The sequence below is a fragment of the Mesoplodon mirus genome (genome assembly GCF_964341445.2).
Source record: "Mesoplodon mirus genome assembly, chromosome: 15".
Lineage (NCBI taxonomy): Eukaryota > Metazoa > Chordata > Mammalia > Artiodactyla > Ziphiidae > Mesoplodon > Mesoplodon mirus.
Window position 1 is genome coordinate 85,227,475 of NC_138991.1, and position 16,008 is coordinate 85,243,482.

At 43.8% G+C, this 16,008-nt stretch overlaps 1 protein-coding gene across 1 annotated transcript in view; it reads left to right on the forward strand.

The window, feature by feature from the left end:
• The window catches only part of GNA12 (G protein subunit alpha 12), a 116,069-nt gene that overhangs the window by 92,218 nt on the left and 7,843 nt on the right, over positions 1-16,008 (forward strand). The window contains exon 3 of the mRNA XM_082644436.1: positions 15,176-15,226. Coding sequence (XP_082500562.1) covers positions 15,176-15,226 — 51 coding nt within the window. The remainder of the gene's footprint in view (positions 1-15,175; positions 15,227-16,008) is intronic.

A 16,008-nucleotide genomic window follows, 5' to 3' on the forward strand; every position in this document is an offset into this window, starting at 1 on the left:
GGATTCCAGTTAAGGTATGTTCAGCCTTTTGAAATCACCGCCAAAGATGCTGGAGTCATTATCTTCTTTTATTCATCTTTTTTTTTCTCTCTCTCTTTTCGGGATTGGATAATTTCTATTGCTGTAATTTCAAAGTTCACATTCTTTCCTGTGTCATCTCCAGTCTGTTAAGTCCATCAGTTAAATTCTTTATTTCATATATTACACATTTTAGTTCTAAAATGTCTGTTTGGCTGTCTTTGTATTTTGTGTATCTGCTAAGATTTTTTTGTGTCTTTATTCATTATAAGCATTTCTTAACCTAATTGAACGTAAAGTCTTTGTTTAATAATTCCAATATCTGGGTTGAGTTGGTATCTATTGATTATTTTTCCCTTGAAGATGAGTGCCATTTTCCTGGCTTTCCATACATTGAGTAATTTGGGATTATATCCTGGACATTATGAATGTTGTTTTAGGGACTCTAGATCCTGTTATGTTCACCAGTCAATGTTGATTTTTTTGCTTTAGCAGGCAATTAACTTGGTGAGACCCAAAGTCCCAACTCTGTCATGCCTGTGTTGGTGGTGGCTCAGATATCAGTTCAGACCCCTTCCAGGGCCCTGTGCACAAGTGGTTGAGGGACAACCAGAGTCTGGGGCAGCGTTTATACACAGAATCTGAGGTTTCCCTCCTCACCCCCTGCCAGTCCTGGTTGCCCAGGCTCCTTCCCCTGGTTCCTCTGGCCAAAGAGATGGGAGCCTTTCCATCAGAATGTTAGTTTTTGCCACATCCCACCGGACTGTGGCTGACCTCGGGCAAAGCCACGGGAATTCGCCCTGTGCTGTTCACTTCCTCCAAGTTTCTACTCCCCTCCAAAAATGGGCCTGCTTTTACTCACTCTCCAGAACCCTCAGATCTTTGTTTTTTTGTATTTTGTCCAGAGTTTATGGTTGTTATCTGCAGGAGACTCTCTTTGCTAAGAGTTTAATCCTTCATGCCGGAAGTGGAACCACAGGAATCGTTTTTAATGATTAAACATTGAAAGTTTTCCCTCTGAGATAGAAGCAGGCAAGCTGCAGTGTCTAACCAGCTCCACTGAGCACTGTCTTAGAGCCCTCAGCCAGTGCTCTAAGGCAAGAGAGAGGAAGAAACCAAAATGTCTTCCTTTACAGACGATGTGCTTGTATACCTGGAAAATTAACAAGAAAGTACAGATACACTGTTGGCATGAATGTGAAGCTTAGCAAAGTTACTAGACACAAGTCAATGTACAAGAATCAATTGTATTTCTATACACTAGCAACAGAATTAGAAAACGAAAAATGTTTAAAGATGCTGTTTAAGAAGCACCATAAAAGGTTAAATACTTAAGAAGAAATCTAAGACAAGACGTGTAGAACCTCTGTGCAGAAAAACTTATAAAGCATTACCAGGAGGAATTAAAGGCTGTTCAGGTTTTTTGTGGGGAGGGAGGGTAGAGGTTGACAGCTGGTTTCAGAACTAAGAGGGAAACGCAAAGGAGCCAGAAAGGGCCAACACCGTCTTCAGTCCAAGCACCAAAATAATTAAGGACAGGAGCAAACTGCAAACCTTGAGAAATACAGGCATCTATAAGTCCATGTAGATAATGAAGAGAGAAACAGGAGAGAAGGGAGGACTCTTGTTTACAAGAGAATGTCAACCACAGACCAGTGGTTGTAGCACTGATTGGAAAACCATTTTGCAACTGTCACGGTAAAGATTGGAAACATGACCAAAACCCCCACCTGGGGCGGGGGGCAGCTGTATTCTTCAAAAAGATCAGTGTTTGAGATTAAAGGAGGCAAAAGAGACATGACAGCTAAACGCAGTACTTGGTTCTGGACTGAATTCTGTGCTGGAGGAGGAAATGCAGCCAGGATAAACGGATTACATCAACATCAAGTCTCCCGGGGTTACAGGGTCGTAGAAGCAAAGGTCCTTGTTCTTAGGACGGGTCCACTGAAGTTTTCAGGGGTAAATGGACGACTTCCTCTCAAATGGTTTTAAAAAAAGAAATATATACACAGTTGACCCTTGAACAACATGGGGGTGGAGGGCGCTGACTCCCCTGCAGTCAAAAATCCGAGTCTAACTTTACGCTTGGCCCTCTCCATCTGTGGTTCCACATCCGCAGATTCAAGCAACCTCAGATCATGTAGTACCTATTTCTTGAAAAAAATGTGCATATGAGTGAACCCATGCCAGTCAAACCCATGTTGTTCAAGGGTCAACTGTAAATTGAAAGGAAGGGAACAAAGGTTAAGCAAATGAACGAGGCACAATGTTCACTATGGGTGAACCGACGCAAAGGGTGTATGGGTGTCCTTTGTATCCTCCTTGCAACTTTTTCACATGCGCTTCTATCCTAGCCCCAGTGAGACTTGGAATTTGGGTTCTGGCTGCTACATTGCAGAGGCTGTAATCCTGATGTGAATTTCCCCAAAATGTAGAAAGACGATAGGCAGCCGTGGTTATGACACGCCCAGTATATCATGTACTAAGTTTCTAGGGATTCTGTGGTGGAAGCTATAAAAATTGGCTAAGCCCTCATCTTCCCTACACCCCATGGTGCTTTCTTATCTGGAGAAAGAGAATATCTAAAAACATGCTCTGGAACTTCTTTCTAGCTCATTTTTCTATGATGGTCTGGTCCCTGAGATACAAATGTAGGATCTAAATCCATAGTTTTAAAAGCTGAATCTGTAATTTGGACTGTTAAACTTTATGAAACATCTAACATAATGAGTCTAACAGATACTCCTATACCCACTCCCATTAGTAACATATGTTTACACTTTGCCATCTTTGCTTCTGATATATAAAAATCCACCAGTTCGTAGTGCTACAGACAGAACCACCATAACACCCAGACAAGACCATGAAGAGATGCCACTTCACACCCACCAGGATGGCTACAGTTTAAAAATCAGAAAATACCAAGTGTCGGTGAAGATGTGGAACCTTTATACCTTGCTGACGTGAATGTGAAACAGTGCAGCCACTGTGGAAAATAGTTTGGTGGTTCCTCAAAAACATTAAACATAGAATTACCAGGTGACCCAGTAATTTCACTCCTAAGTGGACTATATACCCAAAAGAATTGAAAACAGATGTTCAAGCAAACACTTTTACACGAGTGTTCATAGCAGTATTCACAGTAGTCAGAAGCTGGAGACAATCTAACTGTACATCCGCTGACACATGGGTAAACAGAATAGGGACCATCCATTCAGTGGGATATTACTCAGCTGTAAAAAAGAGGGAAGTCCTGGCGGCTGCTACAACATGGATGAACCTGGGAAACATGCTGGGTGAGATAAGCCTGAGGACACAAAAGGGCACATAGTATGTGGTTCCCTTTGCAGGAAAGATTCAAGGCCGGCAAATCCATAGAGACACACCAGTGAGTGGTTGCTGAGGAATAACGGATTATGGGCACAGGGTCCCGTTTGGGCTGATGAAATGCCTTGGAACTGGGTACAGGAGGTGGTGGCACCGCCTTGCCAATGTGCTCAGTGCCTCTGTGTTGTACACTTTAAAATGGTTAGTCCTGTCATGTGGATTTTACCTCAGTTTAAGAAACAGAAGAATCCCAGACACGAGGGGCCTGGCGCTCTGGTCTGTGACTTCAATGCCATTGCACAGGCCAAGGAGACCCACCCAAGCCAGGCCAGCTTCCAGGGCCTATTTGGGCCTTTTCCTGGGGTCTCACCTTGGTTGCCAAGGGGCAGCCGTTGTCAGGATCTCAGGTGGGGGGCTTGGAGCTTGGGTACGGGGACTTACGCACAAGCCCGGGCACAGGCCTGCATGGCGAGGCTAGAGAGCCTGTGCTCCAGGGCAGAAGGTCGGGGCCTCCAGCTTGATACACTGTTAGGGTCCTTTGTTTCAGTTTGCCTAAATTTTAAGGGGGTGATTATTTTTTAATTTAATTTTGCTTTTAATTATGTAAGATGTTAGCATGGTTCTAAAGTCAGAATGCATTCAGAGAGGTCTGCTTCCACCCTGTCCCACCTTCCCTGTTCTCCCCTCCCTGTACATCATCGTTTTTACTTCTTGCTGGTTTATCCTTCAATGTTTCTTTTTTAAAATATAAGCAAATCGTATAGATGTTTTCATTTCCCCACCATTCCTTCTACAACAGGAATCACACTATGTGTTCCATTTTGCACCTTGGTTTTTTATCCGTCTGTAAGTCACTCTGTAACTGTCCCTAGAGGCCCCTCATTCCGGTCCACAGCTGATGGTATGGGCATTTGGCTTGTCCCCAGTCTTCTGATGTTGTAAAAGTGCTGCAGCCAACAGCTTTGTGCATCTTCTACTTTGCCAGTGAATCTTTTGCCTAATACATTAGGATTATAATTAGCAACAGACAATTTATAGGCACCCAAAGTAAAATGTGAGAAACTTAATTTTTCTAATATATATTAATATGATGCTTAATCTTTTTCCAAGTACTTTCAGAGCTATGATAACAATTTTAATCTCGCAAGATCCCAGTGAGATATCGTAGGTACTAATTTTTAGCAAAGCCTGATTTCAAAGTTTCTTTTGGGGAATTATATAATATTTTTTAAAGTATTTTTTAACATCTTTATTGGAGTATAATTGCTTTACAATGGTGTGTTAGTTTCTGCTTTATAACAAAGTGAATCAGCTATACGTATACGTTCTCGTATATCCTCCCTCTTGCGTCTCCCTCCCACCCTCCCTATCCCACCCCTCTAGGTGGTCACAAAGCACCGAGCTGATCTCCCTGTGCTATGCATCTGCTTCCCACTAGCTGTCTGTTTTACATTTGGTAGTGTATATATGTCCATGCCAGTTTCTCACTTCATCTCAGTTTACCCATCCCCCTCCCCTTGTCCTCAAGTCCATTCTCTACGTCTGCATCTTTATTCCTGTCCTGCCCCTAGGTTCTTCGGAACCAATTTCTTTTTTTTAGATTCCATATGTATGTGTTAGCATATGGTATTTGTTTTTCTCTTTCTGACTTACTTCAGTCTTACTTACTAGGTCCATCCACCTCACTACAAATGATTCAGTTTTGTTTCTCTTTATGGCTGAATAATATTCCATTGTGTATATGTGCCACATCTTCTTTATCCATTCATCTGTCGATGGACACTTAGGTTCCTTCCATGTCCTGGCTGTTGTAAATAGAGCTGCAGTGAACATTATGGTACATGACTCTTTTTGAATTATGGTTTCCTCAGGGTATATACCCAGTAGTGGGATTGCTGGGTCGTATGGTAGTTCTAGTCTTAGTTTTTTAAGGAACCACCATACTGCTCTCCATAGTGGCTGTATCAATTTGCATTCCCACCAACAGTGCGAAGGTTTCCCTTTTCTCCACACCCTCTCCAGCATTGATTGTTCGTAGATTTTTTGATTATGGCCATTCTGACTGGTGTGAGGTGATACTTCACTGTAGTTTAGATTTGCATTTCTCTTGATTAGTGATGCTGACCATCCTTTCATGTGTTTGTTGGCAGTCTGTATATCTTCTTTGGAGAAATGTCTCTTTAGGTCTTCTGCTCATTTTTGGATTGGGTTTTTTTTTTTTATATTGAGCTGCATGAACTGCTTGTAAATTTTGGAGATTAATCCTTTGTCAGTTGCTTCATTTGCAAATATTTTCTCCCATTCTGAGGGTTGTCTTTTCGTCTTGTTTATGTTTTCCTTTGCTGTGCAAAAACTTTTAAGTTTCATTAGGTCCTGTTTGTTTAGTTTTGTTTTTATTTCCATTTCTCTAGGAGGTGGGTCAAGAAGGATCTTGCTGTGATTTATGTCATAGAGTGTTCTGCCTATGTTTTCCTCTAAGAGTGTTATAGTGTCTGGCCTTACATTTAGGTCTTTAATCCATTTTGAGTTTATTTTTGTGTATGGTGTTAAGAAGTGTTCTAAGTTCATTCTTTTCCATGTAGCTGTCCAGTTTGCCCAGCACCACTTATTGAAGAGGCTGTCTTTTCTCCACTGTATATTCTTGCCTCCTTTATCAAAAATAAGGTGACCATATGTGTGTGGGTTTATCCCTGGGCTTTCTATCCTGTTCCATTGATCTGTAATTCTGTTTTTGTGCCAGTGCCATACTGTCTTGATTACTGTAGCTTTGTAGTATAGTCTGAAGTCTGGGAGCCTGATTCCTCCAGCTCCATTTTTCTTTCTCAAGATTGCTTTTGCTATTCTGGGTCGTTTGTGTTTTTATACAAATTGTGAAATTTTTTGTTCTAGTTCTTTGAAAAATGCCATTGGTAGTTTGATAGGGATTGCATTGAATCTGTAGATTGTTTTGGGTAGTATAGTCATTTTCACAATGTTGATTCTTCCAATCCAAGAACATGGTATATCTCTCCATCTGTCTGTATCATCTTTAATTTCTTTCATCAGTGTCTTATAGTTTTCTGCATACAGGTCTTTTGTCTCCTTAGGTAGGTTTATTCCTAGGTATTTTATTCTTTTTGTTGCAGAGGTAAGTGGGAGTGTTTCCTTAATTTCTCTTTCAGATTTTTCATCTGTGTATAGGAATGAAAGAGATTTCTGTGCATTAATTTTGTATCCTGCTACTTTACCAAATTCATTGATTAGCTCTAGTGGTTTTCTGGTAGCATCTTTAGGATTCTCTATGTATAGTATCATGTTATCTGCAAACAGTGACAGCTTTACTTCTTTTTTTCTGATTTGGATTCCTTTTATTTCTTTTTCTTCTCTGATTGCTGTGGCTAAAACTTCCAAAACTATGTTGACTAATAGTGGTGAGAGTGGGCAACCTTGTCTTGTTCCTAATCTTAGAGGAAATGGTTTCAGTTTTTCACCATTGAGAACAATGTTGGCTGTGGGTTTGTCATATATATGGCCTTTATTATATTGAGGTAAGTTACTCCTATGCCTACTTTCTGGAGGGTTTTTATCATAAATGGGTGTTGAATTTTGTCGAAAGCTTTCTCTGCATCTACTGAGATGATCATATGGTTTTTCTCCTTCAATTTGTTAATATGGTTTATCACATTGATTGATTTGCGTGTATTGAAGAATCCTTGCATTGCTGGGATAAACCCCACTTGATCATGGTGTATGATCCTTTTAATGTGCTGTTGGATTCTGTTTGCTAGTATTTTGTTGAGGATTTTTGCATCTATGTTCACCAGTGATATTGGCCTGTACTCTTCTTTCTTTGTGACATCTTTGTCTGGTTTTGGTATCAGGGTGATGGTGGCCTCGTAGAATGAGTTTGGGAGTGTTCCTCCCTCTGTTCTTTTTGGAAGAGTTTGAGAAGGATAGGTGTTAGCTCTTCTCTAAATGTTTGATAGAATTTGCCTGTGAAGCCATCTGGTCCTGGGCTTTTGTTGGAAGATTTTTAATCACAGTTTCAATTTCAGTGCTTGTGATTGGTCTGTTTATATTTTCTGTTTCTTCCTGGTTTGGTCTTGGAAGGTTGTGCTTTTCTAAGAATTTGTCCATTTCTTCCAAGTTGTCCATTTTATTGGCATAGAGTTGCTTGTAGTAATCTCTCTTGATCCTTTGTATTTCTGCAGTGTCAGTTGTTACTTCTCCTTTTTCATTTCTAATTCTATTGAGTCTTCTCCCTTTTTTTCTTGATGAGTCTGGCTAATGGTTTATCAATTTTGTTTATCTTCTCAAAGAACCAGCTTTTAGTTTTATTGATCTTTGCTATTGTTTCCTTCATTTCTTTTTCGTTTGTTTCTGATCTGATCTTTATGATTGCTTTCCTTCTGCTAACTTTGGGGGTTTTTTGTTCTTCTTTCTCTAATTACTTTAGATGTAAGGTTAGGTTGTTTATTTGAGGTGTTTCTTGTTTCTTGAGGTAGGCTTGTATTGCTATAAACTTCCCTCTTAGAACTGCTTTTGCTGCATCCCATAGGTTTTGGATCATCGTGTTTTCATTGTCATTTGTTTCTAGGTATTTTTTGATTTCCCCTTTGATTTCTTCAGTGATCTCTTGGTTATTTAGTAGTGTATTGTTTAGCCTCCATGTGTTTGTATTTTTTACAGATTTTTTTCCCTGTAATTGATATCTAGTCTCATAGTGTTGTGGTTGGAAAAGATACTCGATATGATTTCAGTTTTCTTAAATTTACCAAGGCTTGATTTGTGACCCAAGATATGATCTATCCTGGGGAATGTTCCATGAGCACTTGAGAAGAAAGGGTATTCTGTTATTTTTGGATGGAATGTCCTATAAATATCAATTAAGTCCATCTTGTTTAATGTATCATTTAAAGCTTGTGTTCCCTTATTTATTTTCATTTTGGATGATCTGTCCTTTGGTGAAAGTGGGGTGTCCCACTACTATGTCTCCTACTATGATTGTGTTACTGTCGATTTCCCCTTTTGTGGCTGTTAGCATTTGCCTTATGTATTGAGGTGCTCCTATGTTGGGTGCATAAATATTTACAATTGTTATATCTTCTTCTTGGATTGATCCCTTGATCATTAGGTAGTGTCCTTCTTTGTCTCTTGTAATAGTCTTTATTATAAAGTCTATTTTGTCTGATATGAGAATTGCTACTCCAGCTTTCTTTTGATTTACATTTGCATGGAATATGTTTTTCCATCCCCTCACTTTCAGTCTGTACGTGTCCCTAGGTCTGAAGTGGGTCTCTTGTAGACAGCATATACATGGGCCTTGTATTTGTATCCTTTCAGCCAGCCTATGTCTTTTGGTTGGAGCATTTAATCCATTTACATTTAAGGTAGTTATTGATATGTGTGTTCCTATTACCATTTTCTTAATTGTTTTGGGTTTGTTATTGTAGGTCTTTTCCTTATCTTGTGTTTCCTGCCTAGAGAAGTTCCTTTAGCATTTGTCGTAAAGCTGGTTTGGTGGTGGTGAATTCTCTTAGCTTTTGCTTGTCTGTAAAGGTTTTAATTTCTTCATTGAATCTGAATGAGATCCTTGCTGGGTAGAGTAATCTTGGCTCTAGGTTTTTCTCTTTCATCACTTTAAATATGTCCTGCCAGTCCCTTCTGGCTTGCAGAGTTTCTGCTGAAAGATCAGCTTTTAACCTTATGGGGATTCCCTTGTATGTTATTTGTTGTTTTCCCCTTGCTGCTTTTAATATTTTTCTTTATATTTAATTTTTGATAGTTTGATTAATATGTGTCTTGGCATGTTTCTCCTTGGATTTATCCTGTATGGGACTCTCTGTGCTTCCTGGACTTGAGTACTTCCTTTCCCATATTAAGGAAGTTTTCAACTATAATCTCTTCAAATATTTTCTCAGTCCCTTTCTTTTTCTCTTCTTCTTCTGGGACCCCTATAATTCGAATGTTGGTGTGTTTAGTGTTGTCCCAGAGGTCTCTTGAGACTGTCCTCAATTCTTCTCGTTCTTTTTTCTTTATTCTGCTCTGCAGTAGTTATTTCCACAACTTTATCTTCCAGGTCACTTATCTGTTCTTCTGCCTCAGTTATTCTGCTATTGATCCTTCTAGAGAATTTCTAGTTTCATTTATTGTGTTGTTCATCATTGTTTGTTTGCTCTTTAGTTCTTCTATGTCCTTGTTAAACGTTTCTTGTATTTTCTCCATTCTATTTCCAAGATTTTAGATCAGCTTTACTATCATTACTCTGAATTCTTTCTCAGGTAGACTGCCTATTTCCTCTTCATTTGTTTGGTCTGGTGGGTTTTTACCTTGCTCCTTCTCCTGCTGTGTGTTTCTCTGTCTTCTCATTTTGCTTAACTTACTGTGTTTAGGGTCTCCTTTTTGCAGGCTGCAGGTTCGTAGTTCCCGTTGTTTTTGGTGTCTGCCCCCAGTGGCTAAGGTTGGTTCAGTGGGTTGTGTAGGCTTCCTGGTGGAGGGGACTAGTGCCTGTGTTCTGGTGGATGAGGCTGAATCCTGTCTTTCTGGTGGGCAGCACCGCGTCCGGTGGTGTGTTTTGGGGTGTCTGTGACCTTGTTATGATTTTAGGCTGCCTCTCTGCTAATGGGTGGGGTTGTGTTCCCATCTTGCTAGCTGTTTGGCATAGGGTGTCCAGCACTGTAGCTTGCTGGTCATGAGTGGAGCTGGGTCTTAGCATTGAGATGGATATCTCTGGGAGAGCTTTCACTGTTTGATATTACGTGGAATCAGGAGGTCTCTGGTGGATTAATGTCCTGAACTCGACTCCCACCTCAGAGGCACAGGCCTGACACCGAGCTGGAGCACAAAGACCCTGTCAGCCACATGGCTCAGAAGAAAAGGGAGGAAAGAAAGAAAGAAAATAATAATAATAAAATTAAGTTATTAAAATAAAAAATTATTTAAAAGGAAAAAATTAAAAAGTAATAAAAAAAGAGAAAGAAAGAAGAGAGCAACCAAACCAAGAAACAAATCCACCAATGATAACAAGTGCTAAAAACTATACAAAAAAAAAAAATGGACAGACAGAACCCTAGGACAAATGGTAAAGGCAAAGCTATATAGACAAAATCACACAAAGAAGCATACACATACACACTCACAAAAAGAGAAAAAGGAAAAGAAATGTATATATATATATATATATAATATATCTTCTGGGAAGTCTGAGGTCTTCTGCCAGCGTTCAGTAGGTGTTCTGTAGGAGTTGTTCCACATGCAGATGTATTTCTGATGTATCTGTGGGGAGGAAGGTGATCTCCACATCTTAATCCTCTGCCATCTTGAAGGTCTGTCCTCTAAAGTATTTTTAAAAGTTCTCTATTCAAACAGGTTGTTGGGTTAGCATCTCTATTAAATGGAAATTAAGTCATAGATTCAATATTTATTAAGTAATGGAAATGAAAATCTGACATTTAGAATAGTTTGTTGTTTTGAAGTTTTGAAGTTTGTCTTTCTAATTTGTTGTGTCTAAGTGAGTGAACTAAATTTTCGAATCCTCTTGCTCACATTGACAAGCCCTGTGTTAGAATTTTAGAATTAATTCCGCTGAGTACAGGAACATAGGAACAGCTCATGTGTAGACAGACAGGACTAGGAACTGGAAAGCTGCCTGTCCCAAAGTAGACGTTAGTGTTTGTTTCCTCTGTAACCACTCGCTGGCCCTTGCTTTCTTCCCGCCTCCACCTTTTGCATCTCAAACTAACCCACGCCCACCTCTGTCCTTTCTCCATCCCCTGCGGGGCCTCTGCCAGTGATTCCTGACCTGGACGGGCTCTCTTTCATGCACACAGCTCCCCTGTGACACTGACAGAAAGGACCAGAATTCAACCAAGTATGGGAGACTGGATCGATTACTGGCAGAGAAAGAGATGTGACCAGAGTGGGCTTGCTCAGCACTGCAAGAGCTGAGGCTCTGTCCTCAGGCCTAAATGGGCTGAATGGGTGCCTGAGGCCGACGTGCGACGGAGGAGCAGCTTCTGTATTGCGGGGGCTGTCACAGAGGGTGGGCTGGGTGTGCAGGAGGGTCCGTCTGATGATGCCAGACAGAAAGAAGCCTTGAATATGGAGCCCTGAGTGTGTATGACCTCTGCTAGAGCTGTGGGTAATAGGAGTTTCCAGTGAAGATTTGGTGAAGAACAGAGTTGATATGCCAAAAAGATGATTCTCTTCGCTGGTGCTATGAGCCTGGACCCTGCACACGATCCTCATGTCACACTCGGCCGTCTGTGCCTAGCACAACCGCACGGGCCCCAAATAAACCTGCTGCTACTTCTTGAAACAGACAGCCCCCTCTTCTCCACCCATGAGGCCCCACCTCAGCCATCCATCTGGAGCTAATAAGAGTCAGTGCTTTGCTGGGAGCATTGAGTCGGGAGGGCAGGCTGATGTCAAGTATGTGTTTGGTGGCCTCTGAGCTAATGAATTTGTTGTGTTTTGTCTAATCCATGAATCCATGTTTTTAGTAATCTTAAGTGATACAGATTTTTCAAACCAAGCAGGATTGTAAAAAGCCCGTTTTCCATTTACTCCTTTTTTTTTTTTTTTTTTTTTTTTTTTTTTTTTTGCGGTACGCAGGCCTCTCACTGCTGTGGCCTCTCCCGTCGCGGAGCACAGGCTCCGGACGCACAGGCCCAGCAGCCATGGCTCACGGGCCCAGCCGCTCCGCGGCATATGGGATCCTCCCGGACCGGGGCACGAACCCGCATCCCCTGCATCGGCAGGCGGACTCTCAACCACTGCGCCACCAGGGAGACCCCATTTACTCCTTTTTGTTAGACCACGTTGCCCCAGCAGCTGTCAGGAGAAGACTCTGGGATCGTGTCGCCTCTTTCTACCAAGGTGCTATCTTAGTCCATTCAGGCTGCAGTAATAAAAATACCACAGACTAAACAGCAAGCGTTTATTTCTCACAGTTCTGGAGGCTGGACGTCCATGACACAGGCAGATTCAGTGTCAAGTGGCGGCCCGCTTCCTGGTTCATAGACGGCGTCTTCTTGCTGTGTCTTCATGTGGCAGAGGCAGGAGGGAGCCCTCTGGGGTCCCTCTAATACGGGCACTGATCCCATCGTGAGGACTCCCTCTTCACGACCTCAGCACCCCCAGAGGCCCCACCTCCTAACACCATCACACTGGGGATTAGGCTTCAGCATGTGAATGGGGGGCCGGGGGCACAGACATTCAGTCTGTAGCAAAGTCTGAGTGGTTAATCTCAGGCTAGCATCTCAGGTTCTGCCAGACACTGTTCTCTGAAGAAATGACCGCGTTCTCCTGGTGTTGAGGATAGATCAGAGGTGTAAACCTGGACCTTTAAACGAGCTGACGCTGTGGGGATCGTGAAGCCTGTTGCTACATGTCCAGTGGAGTGACGTGCTCTCCAGTCTCTGACAATAAACCACAGTGACCTCGACCGCGGTTCCAACTCAGCCCAGCAGGATGGCGCCGCACGCGGAGGTTATGGGCCGATTTCTGGTCTGAACACGTTGGTTTCTCATGCCCTCCTGTCCCCTTCCCGCTAGCCCCGCGTTGGAGAGCAGAATGGCGCAGTCCTCTGCCTTACAGTTCAACAGCGGCTCTAATGCGGACCCGGTAGCTTATTGTCCAGGTGAGGCAGGATTTCTCCCCTCTCCGATGTCATATATGATTCTTCCTGGAAAGAGTCGAGGCCACCAACCATGCAAAGCGGCAGAGTCACCAATAAGTCACCGCCTTTGAGGTCGTGAAACAAGCTGGTGAGATGATTAAATAGACTGTTCTGGTGGAGAAACAAACTGTTAAGTTCTGTTTATGTTAGCATCTGGTGTGTTTTAAGGTCCATTGGGCTGACCCTGATTTCAAACTCAATCGTTGGAAATAAAGTCAAACTGGGGGAAAAGGATTTCCTCCCTTTCTTAATAGTCTGTGTTTAGCTCATGCCTACTTGTGTCCTCGGGGCATTTTGCACGTCACGTCTGTGTCGAGGTTCGGCACTTGCACCCATGTCGCGGTGCCACCGGGATGACTGTCATGCCGTGGTGACAGAACATGGCCGGGGTATCTGCGTCGCCGTGACTTTTTGTGCCCAATCAGGCCAAGACCCCTGGCCGGGTGGTGGTGGGAGTCGGGGCCGGTTCCACTGTCTTTGTGCCTGGAGCCCCCGCCCGAGTCAGGCAGGAGTGGCTGGCTGTGGGCCGTCCCCGCTGCCCCGCCTCCCTGGAAGGATGCGCGGGGGACACGGGCAGTGCCTTGATTGTTCTTGAGCTCTCATCGCGCCTCCGAGGGCCCCGAATGAGAGGCGGTGGGAGGTAAGAGAGATGAGAGCTTTGGGGAAGGAGTAGCCATAAATCAGGTGAGTTGGCGTCCACTCCGGCAGCTCTTCGCTCACCAGCTGTTTCCTGCCCGGCCATGGGAGGAGGCAGGCTGTGCCAGTCGGCAGGGCACGATCGGCAGCTGCGGGAAGGGGCGCGACCTCCCGCTGCACCGAACCCAGCTTCCCCTCCACGGGGAGGAGCTGTGTGCGGGCTGGGGGCCGCGGCTGGAGGCGAGGCGTTCATGCCGGCCCAGACCCCGGCCTCCCGGGGCGGAGTCAACCTGTGCCCTGACAGCACGGATGCCCAGGAGGAAGATCGTATCGCAAATCGTGATCTGTGCTGTGATGCAGGGAAGGTGTATTTCTGTTCCTTAAACAAAATGCTCTCTGCCGAATCACCCCCAGGCCTTCATTTTAAAATGGGAAGGTTGATTCTTCACTGAAGGAAACCCACCCCACGTGGGGAGGGCGGAACCAGGGCTTGCCGCTCCTGTCATTCTTCGTCTTTTTTTACGACGTCTCAAGCTCACGCTGTTGTCTAGGACCTTCCTGATGATCTTCCTCCTTAAAAGCCCAGAGTGCCACCTCCTTGCCACCCTCCACTGTCGTGAGAACACGGGGCTGGCATGGCTTCCCTGGGGGACTCTCGCAGCGTCCTCGCTGGTCCCTGTCTGCAGACTGAGGCTCAGGGTGAAACCTTGCAGGAAGCCGTGTCCTCTGGGCACACGGGGTATAATCAGCATCCCACTGTTTAAGGGGAGCCTTTGCCCGTTCAGTCCCACCTCCTCTGGTTCCCGCATTCCACCGACACTGAAGGCCCCTCTAAACGCTCCTTGTGCCCCGTGAGTGCCGCTCTGTTAGTGGTTCACTCCTCCGAGAACAGGACCGTGGGGGATTCTCAAGGTCACTTCTGGCTGTTGAACAGCCCTGGTTTGTATCGACGTTCAGTCTGGAGAACGTCCAGTGGGTAGAGAAAGACTGGTCATCCCAGCACGGAAATCCAGACCAAGGAGTCCCCTCATTCTAGGCTGTAAATCAGGTCGTACAAATGTGTGACGTAATAATGGAACAGCAGGCCTGTTTCCAGAAACTGGCGCATGTTTTGTCACGTGCCTCTTCTCAACGACGGACCTTCTTCAGAGACGGTGGCTAGAGCGCGTTGGGCCAGCTGTCAGGAGCAAAACCCTTCACAGGAACTTAATCTCATGCGCCAGCTCCCTGGTGGCGTGGCCTGGAGCAGGCCAGTCTCCATGTCTGGGAAGGAAGGGAGTCGGCACCCTGCCCGTCACCAGGATCAAGCCAGGGGCGCTTTGGAAAACACAGTCTGAATTTGAACCTTGGGATCAGAGCTACAGGAATTGCATTTTTAAATTTTTTTAATTGTGTTTTTAATTTTTAAAAATACATGTATGCTATTAGCCTTTTTACTTTGCCATCCTATTTACACAGAGGCAAAATAGCAGTCATTTTACCAAATCAGGGTTCCTCAACCAAGACTGAATTGTGACTCTATTTCCTCCATGACAGGGTGAATCGGTGAAGTACTTCCTGGATAACTTGGACCGGATTGGCCAGCTGGTGAGTAAGACCCCCACCCCAGGAGTCTGTGATCCAGGATTAGAAAACATTTGTGTGGAGACCAAAGCAGCCCAAGCGGTGAGGGCTTTCGCCGTCCTTGTGAGCCATGTTTGTTGTGTCAGGTGACCACAATGCCATTATTGCTCCTAAAAAACGAGCGATAATTCCTTAATATCAAGTCAGTTTTGAGACTTTCCCAGTTGTCTCATTAATGTTTGCTTGCGGATGCTGCTTTATTTTAGTAGTTTGAATCAACATCCTATTACAGTCCATCCATTGCAATTGGTCCGTGGCACTTAGACTTCTTTTATTCTATTGGTTTCTCCTTCCGTCTTTTTCTTCCTTTCAATTTATTTGTTGGAGTAATTGCATTATTTCTCCTGTAGGGTTTCTCACATCTCAGTTTCGCTCTTCCGTCCCTGCAGTGCTGTTGAAGATGTTTCTGTCTCCCCTCTAGACCTCATGAATTGGTAGTTGGCTCTAGAGGCTTCAGCCCTGTTTGGATTTTTGGCAAGGATGATGCATGAGTGCTGGTGTGCAGTAATCACTGGAGGATTGTTAATAGTGCAGGATCAAAGCGGTGTGAGTGACCACAGTTGCCCGTGTGTTGCTAAAGGCTTTAAGAGTTCTCCAAGAATAACATATTAAATATATTGCAGGGTGAATTTAAATAGCGTTGCAAAACCTAAGTTAAATCAGTTCATAGTAAGGGTTTGGAATGCGTGTGCCCTAGAAGTTAGAAAAATAGAAAGGTAGCTGTGGCGCAGGAAAAAAAAGATGGA